At 39.9% G+C, this 22826-nt stretch overlaps 1 protein-coding gene across 1 annotated transcript in view; it reads right to left on the bottom strand.

Annotated features, from left to right (window-relative positions):
• Positions 1-12507, bottom strand: part of LOC109399416 (CD63 antigen) — a gene marked incomplete at its 3' end in the record, with an annotated part of 85835 nt that extends 73328 nt beyond the window's left edge. The window contains 1 exon segment of the mRNA XM_062853159.1: positions 11912-12507. Coding sequence (XP_062709143.1) covers positions 11912-11977 — 66 coding nt within the window.
• Positions 12508-22826: the final 10319 nt, after the last annotated feature.

The following is a 22826-nucleotide window of genomic DNA, read 5'->3' as shown; positions in this document are numbered from 1 at the left end:
AATTTAGTTACAAAATTATACATGTTTTACGTCAAACAAATTTATTGAAAATTTTGTACCGCTGATGACACGAAAACTGCACAATTCTTAAGATTAATTTTAAGAAATTGCTGTTACGAAATAAGCTTTGCGGGCAAATCAACCACAAATATCAAAGGCACACCATAGTTACAAGAACTGGAAGGATGTCAATAACAGTTGAACATTGTTTAAAATCACATTTTCATTGTAATTTAATTGGAAAAAATATTTTTCATATCACACTATCATTATGCATCCATGATCCAATTGTTGAACACTGGCATAACCTACGATGTTAGCATGATTGCTAGAATTTTTTTTCACTTTACCCTAGACTTTACCTAACCGTGCATTCCATGGGGTTCCAAGGGCGTTCCAGGGATGTTCTAGGGGTGTTCCAGTGGGCTTCAGAAAGATTCCAGTGGTTTTCAATGGGTTTCAAGGGCGTTCCAGAGGTGTTCAAGAGGAATTCAGAGTGTTAAGGGGGTCCCAGGAGTATTTCAAGGCGTTCCAGGAGGCTCAGGAGCAACCCACGGGTTTTCAAGGGATTTAAGGTTCGTTCCATGAGTGTCCTTGGGGTTTGAGTGGGTCCCACGGGTTTCCAGGAGAGTTTCAGGGGCTTTTAAAGGCGTACTTTTCTTCTGTCGTTTTCGCTTCTAATCAAATCTTTTAGCCATTTTTGCATCTAGTCATGTTTAAAACGATTTCAGTCCACAAGAGCTCTCTTCAAATGTGCGATTTCTTGTCATTTAAATGAATTGTCACTAGCCCGGACTAGCTGGGCACAAAACACGAAAAAAACCGGAAAAACCCGCCAGAGTGAAAAAATATCAGATGTCGGGTCAAAGTCGGGTCAAATTTTATCAAATGTTGGACCACTGTTGGACCCACATCGGGTAACTGTCGTGTCTATGTTGGGTTTGGTGGCCAAAATAAAAACAGGTGAATGATAGGTTGATGTCGGGTTATACGTCATCAATTACGAACAAAGCTTCATCCGTTCAACAATTGGCGAGAACCGTCCAACATTAGGATGAGCTAGCTTAAGGAAGCGTTCAACTTTCGGGTTACAGACTTCCCATACAAATGTTCTATTTTCTCTTAGAAAATTGAATTTAAGGGAATACAAATTCAATGGGTAGCATAAGGGATAAGTAGATCTAGACGTTCACTGGATATTTTTCAACTAAAGTGGAATTATGCACGAAAAAACAAAAGAAAACCAAAATGCCGGTACTAACCGTTCAACAATTGGCGAATTACCCTATTACTGATACGTTGTAACCAGTCCTGCAAAATATCAGTGTCGTGCCTGTTTTTCAGCCGAAAATGAATGACTGCGGTGGTCGTTTTCAGTTCCTCGATGTGAGAACTGACAGAGTCCGAGAGCTCCATTCGTGAGCGACCCAACAAGGTCAATTCCCAATCATCCACACACTACTCATGCTGACAGGCCATTCGTCTCAAGCGGTGGCTGGTGAGAGTGAGTGCCCTATACGCTACCACGGGTGAAAGCACTCAACTACAGAAAATTGAATGGAAATTTAGTTCTGTCAGCTCTCGCTTTCAGCACGCTGCATGCGAGTGTGAGTACGTATTTCATTTCGTTCCCATGTTGCTGATCGGAATGCAACTTTGACAGGAAAACCAAAACGGAGAAAATGAAAAAAGCAAAAAATCGCTATTATAAAGGCCTGTCGAAAAATTCCAGCACTGGTTGTAACATCCTACAGATCCATGAACCATTTTTCTGTAAGGAACTAATTTCCATAGATGTTCTAAGTCCACCAAGAACTTCCACGAGTAAAGACCCGAAGATCTACAAGCGTTATCGATGGTTTGTTACCACATCTATATATATATATCTATATATATAAAAATGAGTTTGAAGTTCCTTTGAGGCAACAAAACTCAAGAACGGGTGGACCGAACAGCATGAGTCTTGCATGGTTCGATTCGTATTCGTGGTGGCTGTGTTTATATGTACAAAAAGTTACGAAAATCCACTAGAAAAGAAAAAAAAATGATAAAGTACTGATTTTTTGTGAGCCGTGAACAAATTCAGCGTGATCAGAATTAAATCAATCTAGAGTGCGTTGCTGCAATGACCTCAACAGTTGTCAAACAACCACAGCTTGGCAAGACAAAGTTTGCCGGGACAGCTAGTTACTGATATAATGCAGCGTCCTACAGATCCAGGGAGCATAGTTCTGTAGAGAAATAATTTCCAACGATGATCTAGGACCTCCAAGAACTTCCACGAGGAAAGGCCTTAACATCTACAAGCCTAATCAATGGATTGTAGTTACATTTCTAATACGTTGTAACATCCTACAGTTCCATGAACCATTTTTCTGTAAGGAACTAATTTCCATAGATGCTCTAAGTCCACCAAGAACTTCCACGAGTAAAGACCTGAAGGTCTACAAGCGTTATTAATGGTTTGTTGTAACATTACATTAGATCTCTTACGATCCGCCCCCACCTCATACCACTTTTCAAACCCCTTGCAACCCTTTCCCATAAATCCCCTTTCATTCTTTTAGTAAGAGTTCTCTTCTGGACACTTAGCACGAGAAAGTTGAAAAACCCGTGTTGATTCGCGAATCCGTGTAAAAAACCGTGTTAATTCGAACCGTGTAAAAAAAGACCTTAGTGTACTTGGAGGAATTTCAATAGAAACCCTTGAGAAATTTCTGAGAGAACCCTGTGAGCAATTTTTGAAAGGAATTCTTGGATAAAAATTTTATTGAATACTTGGAGATATTCTTTGATTTTTGATTGAATCATTGGGATAGATTTCTGAAGATTTTTTTTTTTAAGTAATTGCTGCAAATTTTCCAGACAGAATCCATGGTGGAACTTTTAACATAACCCACCCTGATGAATTCGTTGAAGGAATCCATCAACAATGCCTCGAAGAAACCCCTAAGGCCGCGGTCACCAAAGTGCGGCTCGCGGGCCGCACATGATGTCCAGTTCACTATGGTGCCGTAGGATTCCTTGCAATGTTTCTTATGGAAGCTGTTCTACTCCAGAAATAGTCAAGAATAACGTGTTGAATGTTTCACAAATCGACCCAGGTGTTGCAATATGAGCAGTTGAAAAAACGGGCTTGAGGATCACTGCCCTAAGGAATTCTGAAGGGAATAAGTAATTTATATTGAATTCCTTAGAGGAATGTTTAAGTAATACTTAGAATATTTTTTTAAATAAACCCTTGACGCATTAGAGAAAATCTGCGAAGAAGTTCTGGTGAAATCTGGTGAAAAAAAACGCAGAGGAATTGCTGAAAGATTCCTCGGAGGATTACCCGGAAGAATACGTGAAGAAATATCTGAAACATTTTTTGCAGAAATTTCTGCAACAATCCAAGAAAAAACATCCTGAAAGAATCCTTGAGAGAATTTCCGTAGGAATCTTTGTAATATTTTCTGTAGGAATCGAGGGCCTTTCTGAAGAAATTATTGGGGAAATTGCTGAAGAAATCTTCGTCCGCACAATTCAGGGATGAACTGAAGAGGAGAAATACCTGAACATTGCCTGGAGAATCATCAGTGAAAATTCAAGTAGGAATCGCCGAGAAATCTCTCGGAGAGCTTACTGGAAGGAAAAAAAATCAAATCCCTAGAATAACTGCAAGAGAAATACCTCTAATGTCTTCAGAAGCGATCCCCGAAAGTATGTCATGGCCTTACATAATAAATGAAAAACCTCTAAGGCACAAAATCCTAAATTAAAACTTTTAATTTAAAAGAGTTCTATTCGCCAGACTGTACCTAGTGACTGTATGTTTTATGCGTTGAATCATGTGAAATCAATGTTTCTAGATTCGCATGACATTATTGACCATTGAAATTGTGTTAGAAATCATTTATCTATAGACTATAGTTGAACTCAAACTCAGAAAACATGCGTGTATTCAATACATCTATTGTATGATGAGAATATTGATAAATGTGTTCAAAAACTGAGAACGAAACTTTGTCTTAGTTAGGATGTAACGCCAAGAAGAATAAGAAGAAAGGCAGCTATGACTCCAAAATCAAATAAATAAAAATAAAAATGCAAGACAATAATTTATAAGCCAAGTTATCCTCAGCGTACGGTAACCGTATCTACACTATTGTAAGTGGGTAAAGCGAGGGTACCGCACTGGACTCGGTCATGGGTAAAAGGGGATTTTTTTTTTGTGTTGCATTGTTAAAAACCACTCGCTTTTGTCTCTTTCATACAGGTACGGTACTTACGCAATACAATTACAAATTTACGACTTTGCGACCGATAATATTCGAACAACGGGTGGCTTACTATAGGTAAGGTACACCCAATACGGCGCTCTCTCCTAATCACACTCTGACGAATACGTTGCGCAGCCATTCGGAACGACTCTCCTAATTCTCTGGTATTTCGTTCTGAGTTTTGTTTTGAGTTGCACATTATTATGTTTGGAGAATAGGGGGTGATGGTTTTTAAAAAGGTGTTCCACAGGTGAGTAAGGAAGTATTAGAGTAAAACGAGGCGGTTTGGGCTCAAACTCATACTTATTCTCGGGAAATAGGTTCGTCACGGTTTCAACTTGGCTTCACATGCAACGTGACGTTATAGGGTTATGTTACCGAGTTTACCGATACGGTTTTTGTAGTAGAGAAAAGACTATGAGGGAAAGGGGGTCTAAGATGGCCAAAAAGATTACGTAGTTTATGGACAGCGCCTTAGCCAAAGCAACTCAGATTTTTGTCATTTAGTTTTTTTAAATTTATCTTCATTAGTGAGAACATCTCATTACAGAGAATAACAGTATCTGATCGAATCTAATCTAATTTCATCCAGGAGATCCAGGAGGATTTAATGATAAATCTGCGATGAATCAATCTGCTCAACGATTTGATCAAAGTTTTACAACTTATTGAGCAAAATATGTTAATTTTTATTCAATACAGTTACAAGATGTTTGCAAACAAACTAAAAACAGTTGATAAGTTAATAAGTGACATAGAGTGGAAGTATTTTGCGACTCTACCATGAGTATGAGTATGACTATTCAAAAATCATAGAAACAAATAATAAAACCCGTAGCATCAGCACAAATGAGAACCTAGGACAATGAAGAAAAAGTAATAAACCACCATCAAAATTGGGTTGGATCAAAACGACAAAATTGTTGAACTTTAAAATCTGTCTGAATCAAAAGGCAAGCTGTAATATCAATAAATAACATTGTTTCGATCTGTGCCCCTTCGGAATTCATTGAAAACCAATGAGTAATCAAATTCAGAGCGTCACGAACCAAAACATTCTATATTTCTCCCCCTAAGCATGCTGCCGAAGCAACTTTCAACTCGGTCTGTTTACAGTATGATGTACGAACCTAATCAACGCTTTTGTATATACATACATTTCTTCGAGTGGTCTAGTTTATCATCATGTGTAGTAAGTGAGCGTAAGATATTCCACAGGTGAACCGTAAAATATAATGTCGAGTCGAGTGTACAGTACTTAGCAGAAACACCTTCTCTCTCACGGCACGGGCACACACTCACAAACCTCCTTGATGCGTTCTCTGCACACTAATTAACGTTGAGCCACAACAACCGCAGCAGCATTCCTTCCAATCCGGTACCCACCTATACAATAGGTGTTGGTTGTACCAGCAGCCAGCTGGTACGTAGTGTTTGTAGGTACAAACACTCGTCTGTGCAGGCTAGACATTAAATTCAGCCAGCTTACCTTAACCATCGCGTTCATTCATTTCTGTCCTATTTCTCAGAGATTTCGGAAGGGCTGATTTATGGCACTAACTGTTGGCACCCGTGACCAGCAAGATTGATCGCATACACATGTTGGCTATATGTTGCGAACACTGCACTGCCCAGCCCATATGCAACATAGTTGAAATTTCACTCACGATTGATGATGCGCTTTCCAATCCGGTGACAACGATCATAAAATGCAACATAACTTTCAGGGGTCTTCACCCTGAGTTTCCACACCCACCCCCACCCGTTCCCGCATCACATCACATCACTCGTCGAATATCTTTTCTTCGCAACTTCGCAACAACTCTCCGCCAACAAAGAACAGATCGAGTTCGATCTACTGGGTTTTCTTTCTTTTCAACACTCTTTGGGACAGTCCTTCGACTTATTTTTGGACACTGCACAGTGGATGGATATGCGAACGAGATCTTCATACTGTTTGTGGAAAAAAAAATTAAAACCATGAATACAAAATAGTCCATTCTTGTTAGATATTCAATATTCAACCAAATGTTTTGTACATTTTTTAGAAAAAAATACTGTTATCACTGATGTTACACGCATTTCTGATTTTTTTAAACGAATGAGAACTGAAATAGGTAGTTTGACTAGTATTCGTTATTGACTTCTAACGTAAACGATGTTTAAAAACCGTCCTGAAATGTAAGCTTCACAGTCAAGTACCGTAACTTCGAGTAAAGTTGATCCTTGTTTTAGCTATTTTTTCGCAACTACAAGATAAAATTGAACAACTCAACTGTGCTGTTGAACAACCGTCTATTGACCGCTATTCCGTCATTCGAGAGAATAGTCCAGCTCTTCTGCACCGATCAAGAGGATAGAGCTATTCCAGACAACCATCAGCTATATTCTGCCAGCCTTTAGTAAACTGTTTCACGATGTTCTTTTCGACTCTGTGATTAGTTTCCGTATTGCTGCAACCGCATTGCGATGTGCTGTTGGACAACCACCCAAAGTCCGCTAATCCGTCTGCCGTGAGAATCGTCCAGGTCTTCCAGGTAAGAGGCTGATATATGTCAGACCGAAGTTAGTTATGCTGTGCGAATAATCAGTCCGATCAATTGCTCCAGATCTTGCAAAAAATAACACTTTGCTAGTGGCTTCCGGCTTGCTTCAACTCCATTGCAATGTGCTGTTGCACGCTATGTCCAAAGGGAAGTATTATAAAAAGTGAATGTACCTCAAAATGTATTCGCTTGAACCATATGTTTGGACCTCTAGATTCAGAAAATATGTGGTTTAAAATAATCCATCTTGGGTTTTTTCCCATACTTTTTTATATGGGACGAAATTGACCTTAAAATCACTTTTTTCGATATTTATATGGGAAAACAGGAAAAAAATCAAAAATATCAAAAAACCCAAGATGAAATATTTTAAACCGCACAGATTCTGGAACTAGAGGTCCAAAGCTACGATCCTAGGGAATAACATTTGAGGTACATTCGATTTTCATAATACTTCCCTTTGGACATAGCGTGTGTTGGACAACCGTCCATGGATCACTATCCCACGGACCCAGAGTATCGTCCTGCTCTTCCAAAACGTTCGAAAAACATCTATGCAATTGGCTTCCATGTTTCTGCAACTCCATTGCGATGTGCTGTTAGACAACCGTTCATAGACTTGTGAAAAAATCGCCTACACTCGCACTTACTGGCCTCCGTCTGCAACTCCATTGCGATGTACTGTTGGACAACCGTCCACACCGAACCAGCTGTTCTACAACATTCGCAAAATACCTCTGCAATTGGCTGCATTCTTGCTGCAACTCCATTGTATTGTGCTGTTGGACAACCGTCCTTCCTCCGCTAATCCGTTGGCCTATAGGATAGCCCAACTCTTCTGAAACTGAAACTAACGCAACACGAGATTCAGATATAGCACAGGCCTCGTGGTGTGACTGCTGATCCAGCGATGGCTACACGAACTCGAAATGACAAAATAACGACAGCTTCCGTTGACCGGCGAAGACTCGACCTTGCAATGGCGGATGGAGATGAGCTGGCATGGCGGTTTGTGGAGTTAATTCCGACGTAGTCGGCCAACGACTGCAATACCTAAGCCAGAGGAACAATGATTATCCCTGGCCGAAAGATTTGGGACGAGTTACTTTGACGTGCCAATCAGAGACCTAGTTGGAAAAAAAGATCCTATCGAAGGACATTCCAGAATCGGTATTTATCTATCTGGTATCTGAAGTTCTAGTTACCCGAGGTCGGGATAACCCTGGCACATCTCACTATTGGCCTTGTCACTGGCTTTCTTTACTACACCATTCATCCGGGATTCCTCCAAGAAATTCGCGGTTTCTCCACAAATTTGTTTCATGACTGCTCCAGGAATTTTATGTGGGATACTCAAGGATTCTTCCAGAAGATTTCTTCTAAAATTTCTAAAGAGTTTCCATCTGAGATTCCTTCAAGAGCTCTTGCCAGGATTCCTCCCGTAAGAACTCGGGGAACTATATCTGATTTTTTTTATGATTCCTTCCGAAGTTCCCTCTGAGGTCCTTCCAGGAGTTTCTTCTGAGATTTCCAATAGGTTCCTTCTGGGACTTTTTTCCGGAATTTCTCATGGATTTCCGGCAATTCTACAAGGATTCCACCCGAGGTTCTCCAAATAGCTTCTGAAGAAAACCAGGAGGAAGTTGCTGGAGTATTTTCTCGAGAAAATCCTGTAGGAACTTCGTGAGGGATTCCGTAAACAAAAACTACAGGAGAACTCAAGTTAAACCCTAATAAACTCCGGGAGGATTTTCATTACCTTTTCTTTTGGCATTGGGGTCATTTTTTACCCAAACCGTACACTTCATCAGCGAGCTGACGCCAACGTGATGCAAAAGCAAGGTTAAAAACATCTAAAAGAATTCCAGATTGAACTTTCAGAGGAATTTCAAAAAAAAAACTGCAGGAATTCCAAACGGAACTCTTGGAGGGAATCGGGAAACAGATAGATAGAAATCCTAAAAGTAGTTTCTAAAGAACTCTATGAGCACTTACCGGAATAACTTCCAAGAAGAATCCCAGAAAAAGTTCCATAAGAAATCCCGGAAGAAGTTACCGAAGAAATCCACGAAAGAGTTCCTGGAGAAATTCCAAAAGCAATTCCTGACAGAAACCCAGAAAAAAAAATCCCCGATGGAGCTCCCAAAGGAATCCCGGAAGGAGTTCACGAAAAAATCCTGGAAGTAGTTCCTGGAGGAATTCCGGAAGAGGTTCTTGCAGGAATCCCAAAGGATGTTCCCGGTGGAATTACCGTAGGAATCCCGGAAGGAATTTTTGGAAGCAATCCTAGAAGTTGTTCCTAAAAGAATCCTGGAAGGAACTTCAGAGAAAATCCAAAAGAAGTTCTTGTAGGATTCCTGGAAGGATCTTATAAAGAATTCCTACTGGAAGGAGTTTCTGAAGGAATCTCGGAACGAATTCCTAAAGCAATCCCCAGGAGAACTCCTGGAGGAAAAAAAACTTATGAAGACATTTCAAAAGAAACTATTAAGATAATCTAGGATTAAGGATGGATGGCGGATGAAGGAATCTAGGAATTCCTGAAGTAATCTTAGAAAGTATTCCTTAACAAATCCCAGAAAAAATCTTTGGAAGAATCTTGGAAGTACCTCCTAGAGGAATTACAGACGGAATCTCTTTAGGAATCTCCTGGAAGAACTCCAGAGAATCAACAAGAACTCCCTGAGAGTCCCAAATAAAACTCCTGGAGAAGTCATGGAGCAAATTTGTGGAGAAACCGTGCAGATTTTCTTGGAGAAATCCCAGATGGAATTCTTTTGGAATCCCAGAAGGATCTCCTGGAGGAGTGCCACCGTGCCATTGTCTTTATTAAAAAAATCCATGATCAATAATCACTCTATTCAGTTCTCATCGTTCCACTTTTTGAAGGTTGAAGGTTCTGTTTACCGTTACTCACTACCGCCATCTACTTAGCAGTTTGCGAAACACAGCGTGAATAGCATTGGGAGGTTATAATTTCGTGACGATGATTAGAAATTTTTATTACAAGTGATTGTCTGTAATTGAATCGTAGATATCAAACAAATGCAAATAAAAACCGAGTTACTATGACTGTACTTATTTTCTAATTTAAAATACTATTTAAGCATCACAATACTCTAACTCTCTTATTTGCTTCATAGTTTTCATACAGTGCACCTCGTTCAAAACATTTGTTACTGAAATAGATCTCCCATTATTTTCTGAACAAAATTATTCGCATGCATTTGATTCTACGACAAACTGAACTGAAATAATGTTGCAGTTAAGATCATGAAGCAACAAAACCTTCTTAAGCTTCACTTCAACCAAATTTCCTACATCGTCGTCATCACTTTCGTCGACCTGAATAACGGCTGTATTCCTTGTTCAGCTTTCCGTTCCAAAAGCTTTCCGTCGCAGTTGCAATCATTGTCACGACACTATCGTACGATTCTGGTAGGCTGGCCGTGATAAAATTGCATTTCATCTGCTCCGCAATGTCACATCCAACTTCCGCAATTTTATCGAATAACACATCAATCGAAATCATATGCTCCTCACCGATGCCGTTTACTTCCATTTCCAGCCTGCACAAACTTTCAGCTAGACCTTCTCGGCTAGCTGAAGTTTGCCTCACTCCCAAAAAATGTTCCACGTCTCTAAGACCGTTACAACATTTTTTATCAGCTGCAATTGACTATTCTCTACAAGGTATCCAATAGTGACCGCTGCTTGCTCCCGGTCATCTACAATGACGCGCCACTACTCTTCTCGTATCAATATTTTGATTGTTCGTACTTTCAGCAACTTCACTCTCTAGAACCACTAAACTGTTCCTCGGAACCACTGCTCACTGTTCTTCAGGCGTATACTGTTACTGCGCTGGGCCCATAACCTGCTGGAACCGCCGAAAGCTTGCTTGAAAGCAGAGTAAAATACACTGGAAGCTTCGTTCCATCGTCTTATTTGAAAGATTATGAAATAAAGAACAACAAAATATTGAGTCGTAGATGTCAAATTCAAATACAAAACAGGCTAGTATGACAGCTTATTTTTTAAGAGAATGATACTGGGGATAGACAAAATGATCGGGACAGGCAAAATTTTCACTTTTCTAAAAATGTCCAATTAGCTGTAACTTTTCTAAAAGTGCATAAAATATTTTAAAATGTTCACTGTAAGTTCATCAACTAGTTGTGTATCAGTGGACAAAATTTGGACAAGATCAGACTATTCTGCACGAAGTTATAAAGATTCTAGAAAAAAGGCATAATTATCCGATAGCCAACTTTGAGCTGTTATATCTTCGGATTCAATAAACCGAATGCAATGAAATTTTGTCCATTTATGACTTCTATAACTTATAACTGATACACAACTAGTTGATGAACTTACAGTGAAAATTTGAGAATATTTGATGCATTTTTCGAAAAGTTACAACCATTTGAAATTTTTTCGAGAAGGGAAAATTGTGCCTGTCCCGAAGGTAATTTGACACAGAAATACGTAACGAATTAAATACAAGCTTATTGTCTCATTCAATCGCTTTAGCGTCGGTAATTTTTCATATTTTGTTCCAAGATTTAAGCGTTAATTTTGACAAATGAAAATGGAACGTCCATAGATCAATTTCATTCCACTGATCAATTTCACCCGAAACCACGGTACGACATACACAGATAAAAAAAGAATAATTCATGCTATGGAAACATAAAAGTAATATACATTTCTGATACATTCCACGTCTCACTACGTCATGCTAGATTACATGATCTATTATTCAAATTTGCATTACATTACAGGTAAACTTTTGCACTGAAATCATTTGTCTTGTGTTATTATTGTTGTATCTATTAACGAAGAATGAAAAACAAGATTAACTACAGGGTAAAATCTAACAAGAATGTTCGGTTTTGATTTTGATCATCACATCTTATTATAAATTGCGCTGTTAGGTCATTTCACTCGACAAATATCTTCTTCTGGTCACTTTTTCGCAAAATCACTTATCACGAGTATTTTCCTACGATCCACTCCACTGTGCCATGATGTCTGTATTGCATCAACCCCATTTCAGAAAAATATGATGACATTCCCTTCTCGAGGGCGACAACAACTCACCGAAATCAGAACAATATACGCATAAACCAGATATCTGAAGCATTTAATCCTGGCCGACAGACGCATCTCGGAAAATTTATTAGATCCACTCGTCACAATCGAAATTCAGCATCATTCACTGGGTTCTAGAAAACGTTGTCATATTAGACACATCACAACTCCTAACACTACTGGACTCTTCGGATGGCTATCGATGGACGCTTAATACAAGATCTGCAGCAGCACTTTCAACGCCTCATAACACAAACACAATCATAGCAGCAATCCACAATCGCTGAGGTCCATTCAGTGCATGCAGCGCGGCGACTAGTAACACCAGGTAAAGGTGTACGCAAAGACACGCGACGACGACGGAGACCCCCTGACTATAGGGCTTCACGACTACGTTACACTCGACGACCGACGACGAAGACGGCAACGCTCGAACCACACCACACCTCTATCCGCAGTGCAAGGCGAACTGGTACTGAACGGACACGGCTGGTAAGCAAGCGACTGAGCCAACCAAACAAGCGCGCACGGCGGCATCAACAACACTCAACTCAACATCATCAGCAGAGAGCAACAGCAATCTCCTCATAAAACTCAACCCGCCGCAAGTCAACACCAACACAGCAGCAGCAGTAGGCGAACGACAACAAAAAGGGACCCGTACGGCCGCCGCCATGGGTGGATGCTTGAACCGCGCTGAGAATGAAGAGAAAATCAGAGAGAGGGTTGCTGCTGGTTTCCACAACCCACCCTCATACCATTCCGTTCGGCATCGCACCCGCACGCACGCGAAACGGAAAAACGTGCGTCGTCAGCTGCTGCCTGCCCGATGCGATGGTGCATCTTTTGCGGGTTTGTTTTTCCTCGCAGATTGGGGAAACAAACGTTCATCGCTCTCTTTGCTCGCACTTTCTCAAACAAACCAGGGAAAAGCAAGAATTGCGCGTAGTAAAGTAGCAGCGTGCTACTGTCGGTTGGTTCGGTCCCGCACGACCAGACCAGATGATGATGACTCGACGCCGCAGCAGCCAGAGACACATCTTCGTCACATTTTAAGACACATTTGGGCGGAAAACGGCAAAGGGAAAATCCCCTATCAGTGACGAGATGAATGGAATGCTTTATTTGTGTTGTTTGTTGTACCTCAACATCAAAGGTACATAAGCACATGTTTACACTGAAATGTGCTATGTTTCTTATAATTCAGACTGGATTACACATACATCACGTTCTGATTGATGGTCAGCCCTATCGTAACTTTAATATCATCTGTGACCACTATCTGGTGATAGTCGAACTGCGCCCAAAACTCTCCGTCATCAGCAATGTACGGTACCGACGGTTGCCTCGGTACAACCTAGACCGACTAAAGCAACCGGATGCTCCCAATGATTGCGTTCACGTAGAATGTGGATTCTCGAGGCAGCGTTGCCTTGCCGGACGAGATCAGGGCCAGATCTGAAGGACTGCTGGAGTACAGTTCAAGCAACAGCAAGGTCAGGGACGTGGAACCGAGTCCTTGCTGCAATATGGAAGCTGAGGCAGAAGACCAGCCCATTTAACGAGATTCAAACAGCGCATGAAAGAAATAGCCATCAACGAGGTGGAACGGAATCGACGGAACAAATGGTTCGACGAAGAGTTCAGAACGGTTTTGGAGGAGAAGAACGCAGCGAGGGCGGTAATGCTGCAGCAAGGGACTCGACAGAACGTGGAACGTTACAAACAGAAGCGGAAGCAGCAGACCCGCCTCTTTCGGGAGAAAAAGCGCCGCCTGGAAGAAGCGGAGTGTGGAGAAATGAAACTGCTGTGCCGTTTCCAAGAAACACGAAAGTTCTATCAGAAGCTCAACGCATCCCGCAACGGCTTCATGCCGCGAGCGAAAATATGGAGGGATAAAGACGGAGGCAGGCTCTTGACATTTGTTTTTTAACCCTAATTAATACACCTAGCAGTAATGGCGCCTTTTCAGTGTTGGTAAACTCACACTCAAAGCACACTGATTAACCGCTCCTGCGTGAGCAAAATCGCGCGCGATTCTGAATCATTTTCTCACGCACGAGTTTTTCATGCAAAATCTCGTTAATTTCATTTGCTTGTAAAACGAATTCAAACCGATTTGAACGACATTCAATGTTGTTGTACGCTAGATATGCTTTTGTTCTATCATGCAATCCTAAAAACTTCGATGAAAATAATAACAACGCCAAGAAATAAAGCAATGAGTGAAATCACGAGTTAACTCATGCATGATTTTTTCGGCGGTGAGTTTGGCGAGTCAAGAATCACGCGTGAAACAACTCAACCATGAGATTTGAGATTTTGAGTTTTTACCAACACTGCGCCTTTCTCGTGTATTCTGAAACCCATTTAAACAAAACTCAAGCGACATGTTGATGACTATCGCACTTTCATACATTTCGCCCCCTTAATGCTAGAACTAGGTAACTCGTTTTTGGAAGCGCGGATAAAAATGGCTGGTAAAACTAATCCTGGTATAAAACAAACACTTTGTTGGTTTCAAAAGATGAATCATTATGTGTTTTCGTAGTTCCAATTGGGTTTTTGAATTTGGAAAAATTCAATGATTTTATATTTTTAAACAAAAGAGCACCTTTTTCTAAGCCTCAAAGATTTTTTTCAGATTTTTAGAACTTTGTTTTGATACCTAAAATCAATTTCAAAAAGATTTATTCAAATCACCTTTTGACAGCTGGGCAACTGTAGTTAATTATCTTTGAAATGAGCCAAAAAGAATTAAAATTGAACTATAGATGACGAAGATATCACTAAATCACTTTTCCATGTTTTACGAAAGTGACCCCAAACTTTTAGCTGATACAACATATTGAGGGGTGACCCCAAACTTTTGATCGATGACATAAAGAATTAATTTACTTAATAACTTTTTTTCTAGATTGTTTAGCCAAGTTCTGTAAAAAGCAGTTGAAAGCTAATAGAAAATGGTATATATTACCGCTCGCATCTTAAAATTTGGTCGACCCAATTTACAGCGACACTGCTGTAAATTTATATTAATATTTTAGAAAATTTGCCAACTTTGGGTTAAGCTTACATACAAAATTTTTTGAAAAAGTTTCTTTTAAATCATGTTTAATGTTTCTTTGACTTATTATCTTTTGAATGAAACCTAGGGTTTTGAAATCGGACGCAAATTGGCGAAGATATGGGCCTAAAAAAATGACATGTTTTTGAGGGGATGACCCCAAACTTTTGATCGGGTGTGTAGTTCTAGGATTAAGGGGGCGATATAACAAAAATCCATTTCATGGCATCAGAAATCAAACCGTTTTCCTGGCTTCTGCTTCTTAAACAGCTGCTACTTTGAATTTGGAGCTGTCATCTTGGATTGTGGATCGCGATCTTGAATATTCTGGTCGCCATTTTTGGACTCCAGACATCTCCCCCATACCAAATATACCCATATTACATGGTTTTAGAACCTAAAACACCATTAACCTTCTTCGTGCATTAGCTTGCGCTCACCTCGCTGACCTAGTGCACGTTTAGGGGTCATAATGACCCCAATGCACGACGAGGGTTAACCAGTTACCATCTTTAATTTTGAGCCACCATCTTTTAGTGCGCCATCTTGTATATTCTGGTCGCCATTTTTGGAGTCTAGATATCTTGCCCATACCAAATATACCCATATTGCATGGTTTTAGAGCCTAAAACACTTTTAAACAGCCGCCATCTTGAACTTTGAGCCGCCATCTTGGATTTTAGACCGCCATGTTGAATATTCTGGTCGCCATTTTTAGAGTCCAGACATCTTACCCAACCAAATAAATATACCCATATTGTATGATTTTAGGGCCTAAAACCACCGACGAACTAAAACTCCATTAAACAAATGCCATCTTGAATTTGGAGCCACCATTGAAATTGTAGACCGCCATCTTGAATTTTGGGCTGACATCGTGGAACTTCTGGTCTTCAGTGTTGATTTAAAAAAGACACTACACCGTCTTCAACCAAAGGTTGTACAGACTGAACAAGCACTTACATAAGACAACGGACAACACTCATAACACCCAGTCAGTGGCCCAGTGGAGAATTTTCCGTTCGACGAAAAGTTTTCCCCGACTGGAGCGGGAATCGAACCCACACTCCGAGGCTTACGAAACGCCTAGATGACTGACACCCCTAGCCGCACGGCCCACTATGGGCCATAAATTAAAATTTCGCGATAAATTTCAAAAAAGTTGTTTTTCTAAGATCAAACAATTTTCATATTTGTATGACCACCAACTAGGTGGCGGTAGTGAGCAAACGTCAAACTCGAACAAAAACTTTGCGAGCGCCACGGTTGGGCCGTTGGCCAATTATCAAATTTTGAAAAAGACCGTTTAACCGGTGTACGATGAGAATTATCAAAGTGTTACGTCTGTTTGTCTGTGCTATATTCATCCCACTTGTACATATTTACGAAGAGCGAGCGTAATTTATTTATTGTTCAAATACTGGCTCCGTGTCATTTGCCCGAATGTCATTTGGCTGATTGCCACTTGGCCGAACGCCATTTGGCCGAATGCCGTTTGGCTGAAGAAAAAACGATCGTGCCACTGTTCTCCACGTCAGTATAACTCAAAATAATCGCCTATGATTAAAAGGAGGAAAAATTGAAAAATTGAACGCCAAATAATCCCTGAATTGCAAAACTAGAAAGAATAGTCAATGATTGGAGGAAGGAAGAAGGAAAAATTAATGATGATCAAATTGGCAGCTAGAATGTGAAAAGGGGTCTCTGAATTATTTTGAACATAATTCGGTCAAGCGGCATTCGGCCAAATGCCGAACATCTGAAACACCTGAGCAGCGGATTTTTACACCAAAAGCTTATCCATCTTTTAAAAATCATAATTGACCACACGAATTGATGTACCAAAACTTTGCACTTTGAATAAGTGTGTGGTATTGATTTAAACGCCATCAATCACAGTCTTACATGAAACGAAGCCTTCCAGAACAATATTTATTTTTTGCTATGTGTATTGTTTCGCAAGCCATAAAGAGATTGCGTCGTAATGGCAAAAGTGGACCTTAGAGTGGATGGTTATTGAAGCAGAGCGTGAAACATTGTAAAATTAACGCATGCACTAAAATCACTCTATCTTGATTTCCCGCAAATTCCCGTAAAAAGTCCGGTAGCATCCGAAAAAAAAGTCTAAATAGCTTCCTAGACCGGTTGCATGTCGAATATGGTCGAATACTCCCACTTTTTGAACAAATTGGCAAATAAACCGTAAAATTTGAGTAAATATTGTAAAATTTTAATTTAAACTTAAAGACATCGCAATTTGTGCATGAAATGTGCAAAATGTACTAAATTGACTGCTAGTAAATGTAGGCGTTATATTTGTTGGGCATATTTTTCAATACAAATCACATTTTTCTTAATATTGGTTAAAATCGAGATTTTTCGCTTATAAGAAGTTTCTTCATACAAAAAACGATATAATTTTGTTACAAATCAAAAAAATCAGTCGGTATACAATCAAACATAGCCCAAACAATCATACCTATATGAAAATTTATTGATCTTAGAAAAAACAACTTTTTTGAATTTTGTCGCGAAATTTTGATTTCTGGCCCATAGTGCGGCCACGAAGCCTACAATTTCCGCACAAAATTCGTAAACCATGCTAAAGGTTACACAAATCGCTGCAGTTTGAAGTGTCGCATGATGGGGCTTGGTTTAGTTTTATGTACAGCCAGTTCTACCGGTACTGGTCCGGATTACTGGAATGGAAATTCGTTTAGTAATTGAAAAAAAAAAACAATATTCATGCGATCTTGGAGAAGTTCTTGGGTGCTTCCCTGGAAAAGACGATGGAAGAATTTATGAAATTTCTAAAGGAACCCCTGAATAAATTTTCAAAGAAATCCCGAAAGGATTTTCTGAAGAATCACTAGAGGAATGCCTGGAGCAATCCCTGGAAGAATTCCCGGAGCAATTCTTAGAGGAATTCCTGGAGAAATCCATGGAGGAAACGCAGAATTCCTGGAAGAATTTCTAAAAGTATGTCTGGAGGAATCTCTTCAAGAATTTCTGGAGGAATTCCTGGAGAAATACTTGGATAAATTTCTGCCGACATCTTTTGAGGAATACTGGAGAATTTTCTAGAGGAATTTCTAAAGGAAACACCTGGAGGAAATCTTAGAAGAATGCCTGGAGGAACTTCTGGACAAATTCCTAGCCCAAATCCAAGGAGAAATTCCACGAGGAAATCTTAAAGGAGTTCAAAGGGGAATCTCTGGATGAATTTTTGGAGAAATTCCTGGAGAGACCCCCAGAGGAGTTCTGTGAGAAATGCCTGGTTAAATTACCGAAGAAGTTTCTTGAGAAAGTCCTGGAGGAATTTCTAGCGTAATTTCTGGAGGATTCCTCAGAGAAATTTCTGGAGCAATTCTAGGAGGAATCCTTGGAGAAATTCTTGGAGGATGCCATGATGAAATGTGCGGAGAAAACTATAAAGGAATTGCTGGAGGAATCTCTGGAAAAATTTCTGTAGGAATTCCTGGAGAAATGTCGTCTGGAAGAATTTATGAAAGAATGCATGGAGCAATTCCTCGAGGAATGACTAGAGGAATCTCAACAGGAGTCCCTGGAAAAATCCTTGGCGAGGTCCCTGGGAGAATCCCCTAGAAGAATTCCTGGATAAATCCCCGGAGGAATCCCTGGAGAAATTCTGAAAAAAATCATGGAAGAATTACTGAAGGGTTTCCCGAAGAATTTCTGGAGAAATTGCTGGAGGAATTGTTGCAGAAGTTTCTGAAGTAATTCCAGAATCAATCCCGGATGGATTACTAGAGCACTGGAGGAATCCCTGAAGCAATTCATGGAAGAATCCCTGGAGTAATTCTTGGAGGAATCTCTGGAGGAATTTCTAGAGGATGGGGGTTTGTCTGGTTGAATTTTTGAAAGAATGCATGGAGAAATTCCTGGAGGAATGCCGACAGGAATGTCATTCCTAGAGAAGAAATTCCTTGCTAAATTCCTGGAGGAATCTCTGGAAAAAAATCTGTAGAAATTCGTGGAAGAATTTCTGAAAGAATTCCGGAAGGATTTCTGGAGCAATTGCTGAAGGAATTGCTGCAGAAATTTCAGAACTAATTCCTGGAGAATTTCCAGAATGAATGCCTGAAAAATTCGTCGGGTATTTAATGGAGGAATTCCTGAGGGAGTCCTTGGAGAAATTCCCGGGTGAAATCCTGGAGGTATGCTTGGAGAAATGCTTGGAGGAATGCCTGAAAAAATTCCTGGAGGCATGCCTAGAGGATTCCTGGAGGAATCCCAGAAGGAATTCCTGGGGGAATTTCTAGAGGAATTCCTAGAGTCAACCCTAAACTTTAGAGGAAGTCTAGAGTGTAGAGAAATTTCTGAAGGAATCCCTGTTAGAATTCTAGGAAGAATCTCTAGAGGTATTCTTAAAGAAATCAATGCTGGAATTCCCAGAGAAAACCCTAGAAGAACTCCTCAGGTAGTATTCTAGAAGAAAACTCAGAAAGAACTGAAAAAATCTGAGAAAGTATTATTGGAGACATTCCTAAGAAATCCTAAGAAGAGTCCATGGGGGAATCCCTGTAACATTCCTGAAGAAAGCCCAGGAGGAATCCCGGAAGAACTCCCATAAGGAATTCCTTAGGAAATTTCAGGAGAGCTTTCTTATCGAATTCCTGGAAAAAAAATCTGTAGGAATTCCTGGAAGAACAAATCTGAGAAAATTTATGTGTGCAGTAATTTCTGGACGAATTATTTAAGAAATCCTTTGATGAACTTTTAAACGATTTGTTGTACATAATATTTATGGAATTCCTAGATTTATTTTGAATGATGTCTGGTTAAATGTTCTGAAAGAATTTCTGCAAAAATCCTGCAGAAATACTTCGGATAAATCCTTATGGAATTATTGAAGCAAACTCTAGCAGAGCTGTTGAAGGAATATACGGAGAAATCCCATAAAGAAATCTTTGAAAGAATATCTGAAGAAATACTCGAAGGAATATCTTCTAAATAAAGCATTGGAACAACCAATGGAAGATGCTCTAAAGATATACCTGGAAAATGTCTAGGCATTCTTGCAGAAGTATATCTAAAAAATTCAGAAAGAAATCGTGGCAGGAATTTCTGAATCATTTCTTGAAACAAGCCCTGAAACAATCACTATAACTAAATTATCATAGTGCAGCCTAAGCACTGCTGTCCTTCTGACTTCAGCTAGATTGAGGAGGTATCTCCTGAGCATCCTGTGCTGGCATCCAGCAGCTGAGTATAAAATGCTATATCACTTCAGTTTACCTTAGGAGGCATAGGGTGGAGCCTAGGATTCTTTCCTAAGCGAACGATCAGTAGGTCGGCTCCAGAGGCACGTGCTCCTCCATTTGGGAAATTTGTGTCATACACAAAGCGAACCATATCCAATCCACACACTAGTGTGGACTTACCACCTTTGGCAGGGAGGTGATCGAGGCAAGCGAAGTAAGCCTAGGCGTGGCAGGGGCCCAGCAGTGATCTCTGCAGAGGTTCTTCAGAAATTCCACACATCCGGAAGCAACTCTGTACAAGCGATATGGCACACTTCGAAAGCGTCACACGGACGCTGAGCCTTGCCCTGAGCTGCAACAGGAGCGGGCTACCAAAGACGAGTTGATCGGTTACACGAGCGGGCGGACTAACATCAGCAAGGACCTGAAACAGGGCCTGCTGAAGCTCCGCAAATTGCCGGCTCTGGCCAAGAAGGAGTACGTTCTCCTGATCGAACCGCGGACTGCGGCTGACGCGAGCAAGGAAGAGCGGTCCACCCAAACAGACAGCTTCTTTGCTGGCAACGCGACGATGGCGCACGAAGCCCGATGGCGGAAAGCCAGAAAGGGACGACCAGCGCGAGCATATAAGCTGCTCCTAAGTCGGCAGTGCAACCAAGGAGGCCAACTCTAACGTTGAGCGCATAGTGGGTAAGGTGCGATGCAAAGAGATAAGAGATCGGATAAGCGTCGAAGCACACTCTGTGGAAACTATATGCAGAACGCATGAACCGTACATAGTAGATGAGTTGCGATGAGTGCGGAGATGCGAAGGAGCTGCTTCGACGCATGTAAACGCAAGAGAACGCAAGAGAACGCTTGTCGGGTATGGATTTTATGATTGCGCTCGTTGAGTATGTAAAGCAATGCGGATTTAATGCGTTGGGAATGCTAGTAGGTTATATAAAATGTTGTTGTTTTAAACATAACTCAAATCTTTCTCAAATGACTTCCATTTTGACGATCCAGTCGTAATAAAAATTTATCATACTGTCTATCGATTGCCATGTAAAATAACATACTGCATTGCATATAAAATAGCATTCCATCAAATCGTTTAAGTTTTTTTTTTCGGCATAATTTTGTTATTATATGTGTAGGGAAGTGGAACCATCTCGGCAGGGGTCCTATTTTGGGCACTTTTCTGTTATAACTCAGCCAATTCTGGACCAATTGACACAATTTTTGGAACGCGATGCGATACTTATAGTATCTAGCCGTGTACAAAATTTCAAGTCAATTGGTTTGGGATTGGCTGAGTTATAGCGAAGAGTGCCCAAAATACCGGCCGCTGTCCAAGTGGTTCGCTACCCTATAAGAAAACATTTTATTTTCTCTGTTCGGGATTTTAATCAAGTGATCAATGTTTGATATGGTCGTATGTTCAGCGCATGTTATTCATGTGCAAGTTAGATAGTTTAAGGTTTTATGACATTCAACTTAATTGCTAAAAGGATTCTGATTAAAAGGTTCTGCTTTTTTCTTTGTCAGGCATAACTAGATCCATTAACGAAGAGTAAATAAACACGAATATTGACCATGCATCCAAATCATACTGCTTAAAACCAAAGAACACCAAATACAAAATTATGAATATTATTTTTTTTCTCCTAATTTTAAAAATCATTCTCATAACATTCAACAAGGTATGTATGGTTATGGTTGATGTATAACGTTATGGGTTTCACGCATTACGGGCTAAAACAACTTTTGTTGCTACGGATGGAAAAAAATGTTCATACTGACAACGATGAGTCATTTAACTAATCACTCTTAGTAATGTACACTGTACTTATTTTTGTGCAAGGAATATGTAAGAATATGAATATGTAATGAATATTATTCAAACATGGAGAAATAATAGTATGATTTCATTGAACATCATGCAAAAATGAAACAAAAAAACCTATACATTTTTTAAATTGGATGCACCATCTTTGTTTACTCATCCGTTCAACATCCATTTTCTCCGAATTTCAAATGAATTTGGTTGCATACGGTGTTTGGCGCAGTTATGTTTCAATAACGGTTGCAATTTGTAAATTAATAGAGACATGTCATGATTTATTAAAACTTTTACACATATTTATTGAAGAATTTCAATTTATTGCTTGTGTACTTATTAGAGACATCTTTTCTCGTAGATATCGCCGAAAATTTTGTAATAAAAAAAAACCTATACTCTTAAATAATACATACTTGCCAATTTTTTTGTTACTTTTTACCGAGGCCAGCACAATCAAGTAGTCTACTAAATGTTCTAATGCCGCTAATCAGTATAACAGTCTCATATTGATTTAAATTGAAATCAACACTCAGATAGCCCAGTCCGGAAAGTAAAAATATGTGTATACATAAAGACATCGCTCTCGCGGATATAATTACATTTTATACATTCTTTTCTTAAATAATTAATTCAATAATCTCAATTTTGTACAGTTACACCAGATTTTTTTTGAACTGGTCGGTTTTTGCTATTGCAACAGGATCAAAACTGACTAAGTTATAGCAAAAAAACGGCTCGCGCAAAACAAAAAGCGGGTGCATTTTATCTTTCCGCTCTTATAGATGAAACGATCATTTCACTACCCAC

Source organism: Aedes albopictus, chromosome 2 (genome assembly GCF_035046485.1).
Source record: "Aedes albopictus strain Foshan chromosome 2, AalbF5, whole genome shotgun sequence".
Taxonomy (NCBI): Eukaryota; Metazoa; Arthropoda; class Insecta; order Diptera; family Culicidae; genus Aedes; species Aedes albopictus.
Note: the sequence above shows the minus strand (reverse complement) of the source record. Positions and strands in the feature narration are given on the sequence as shown.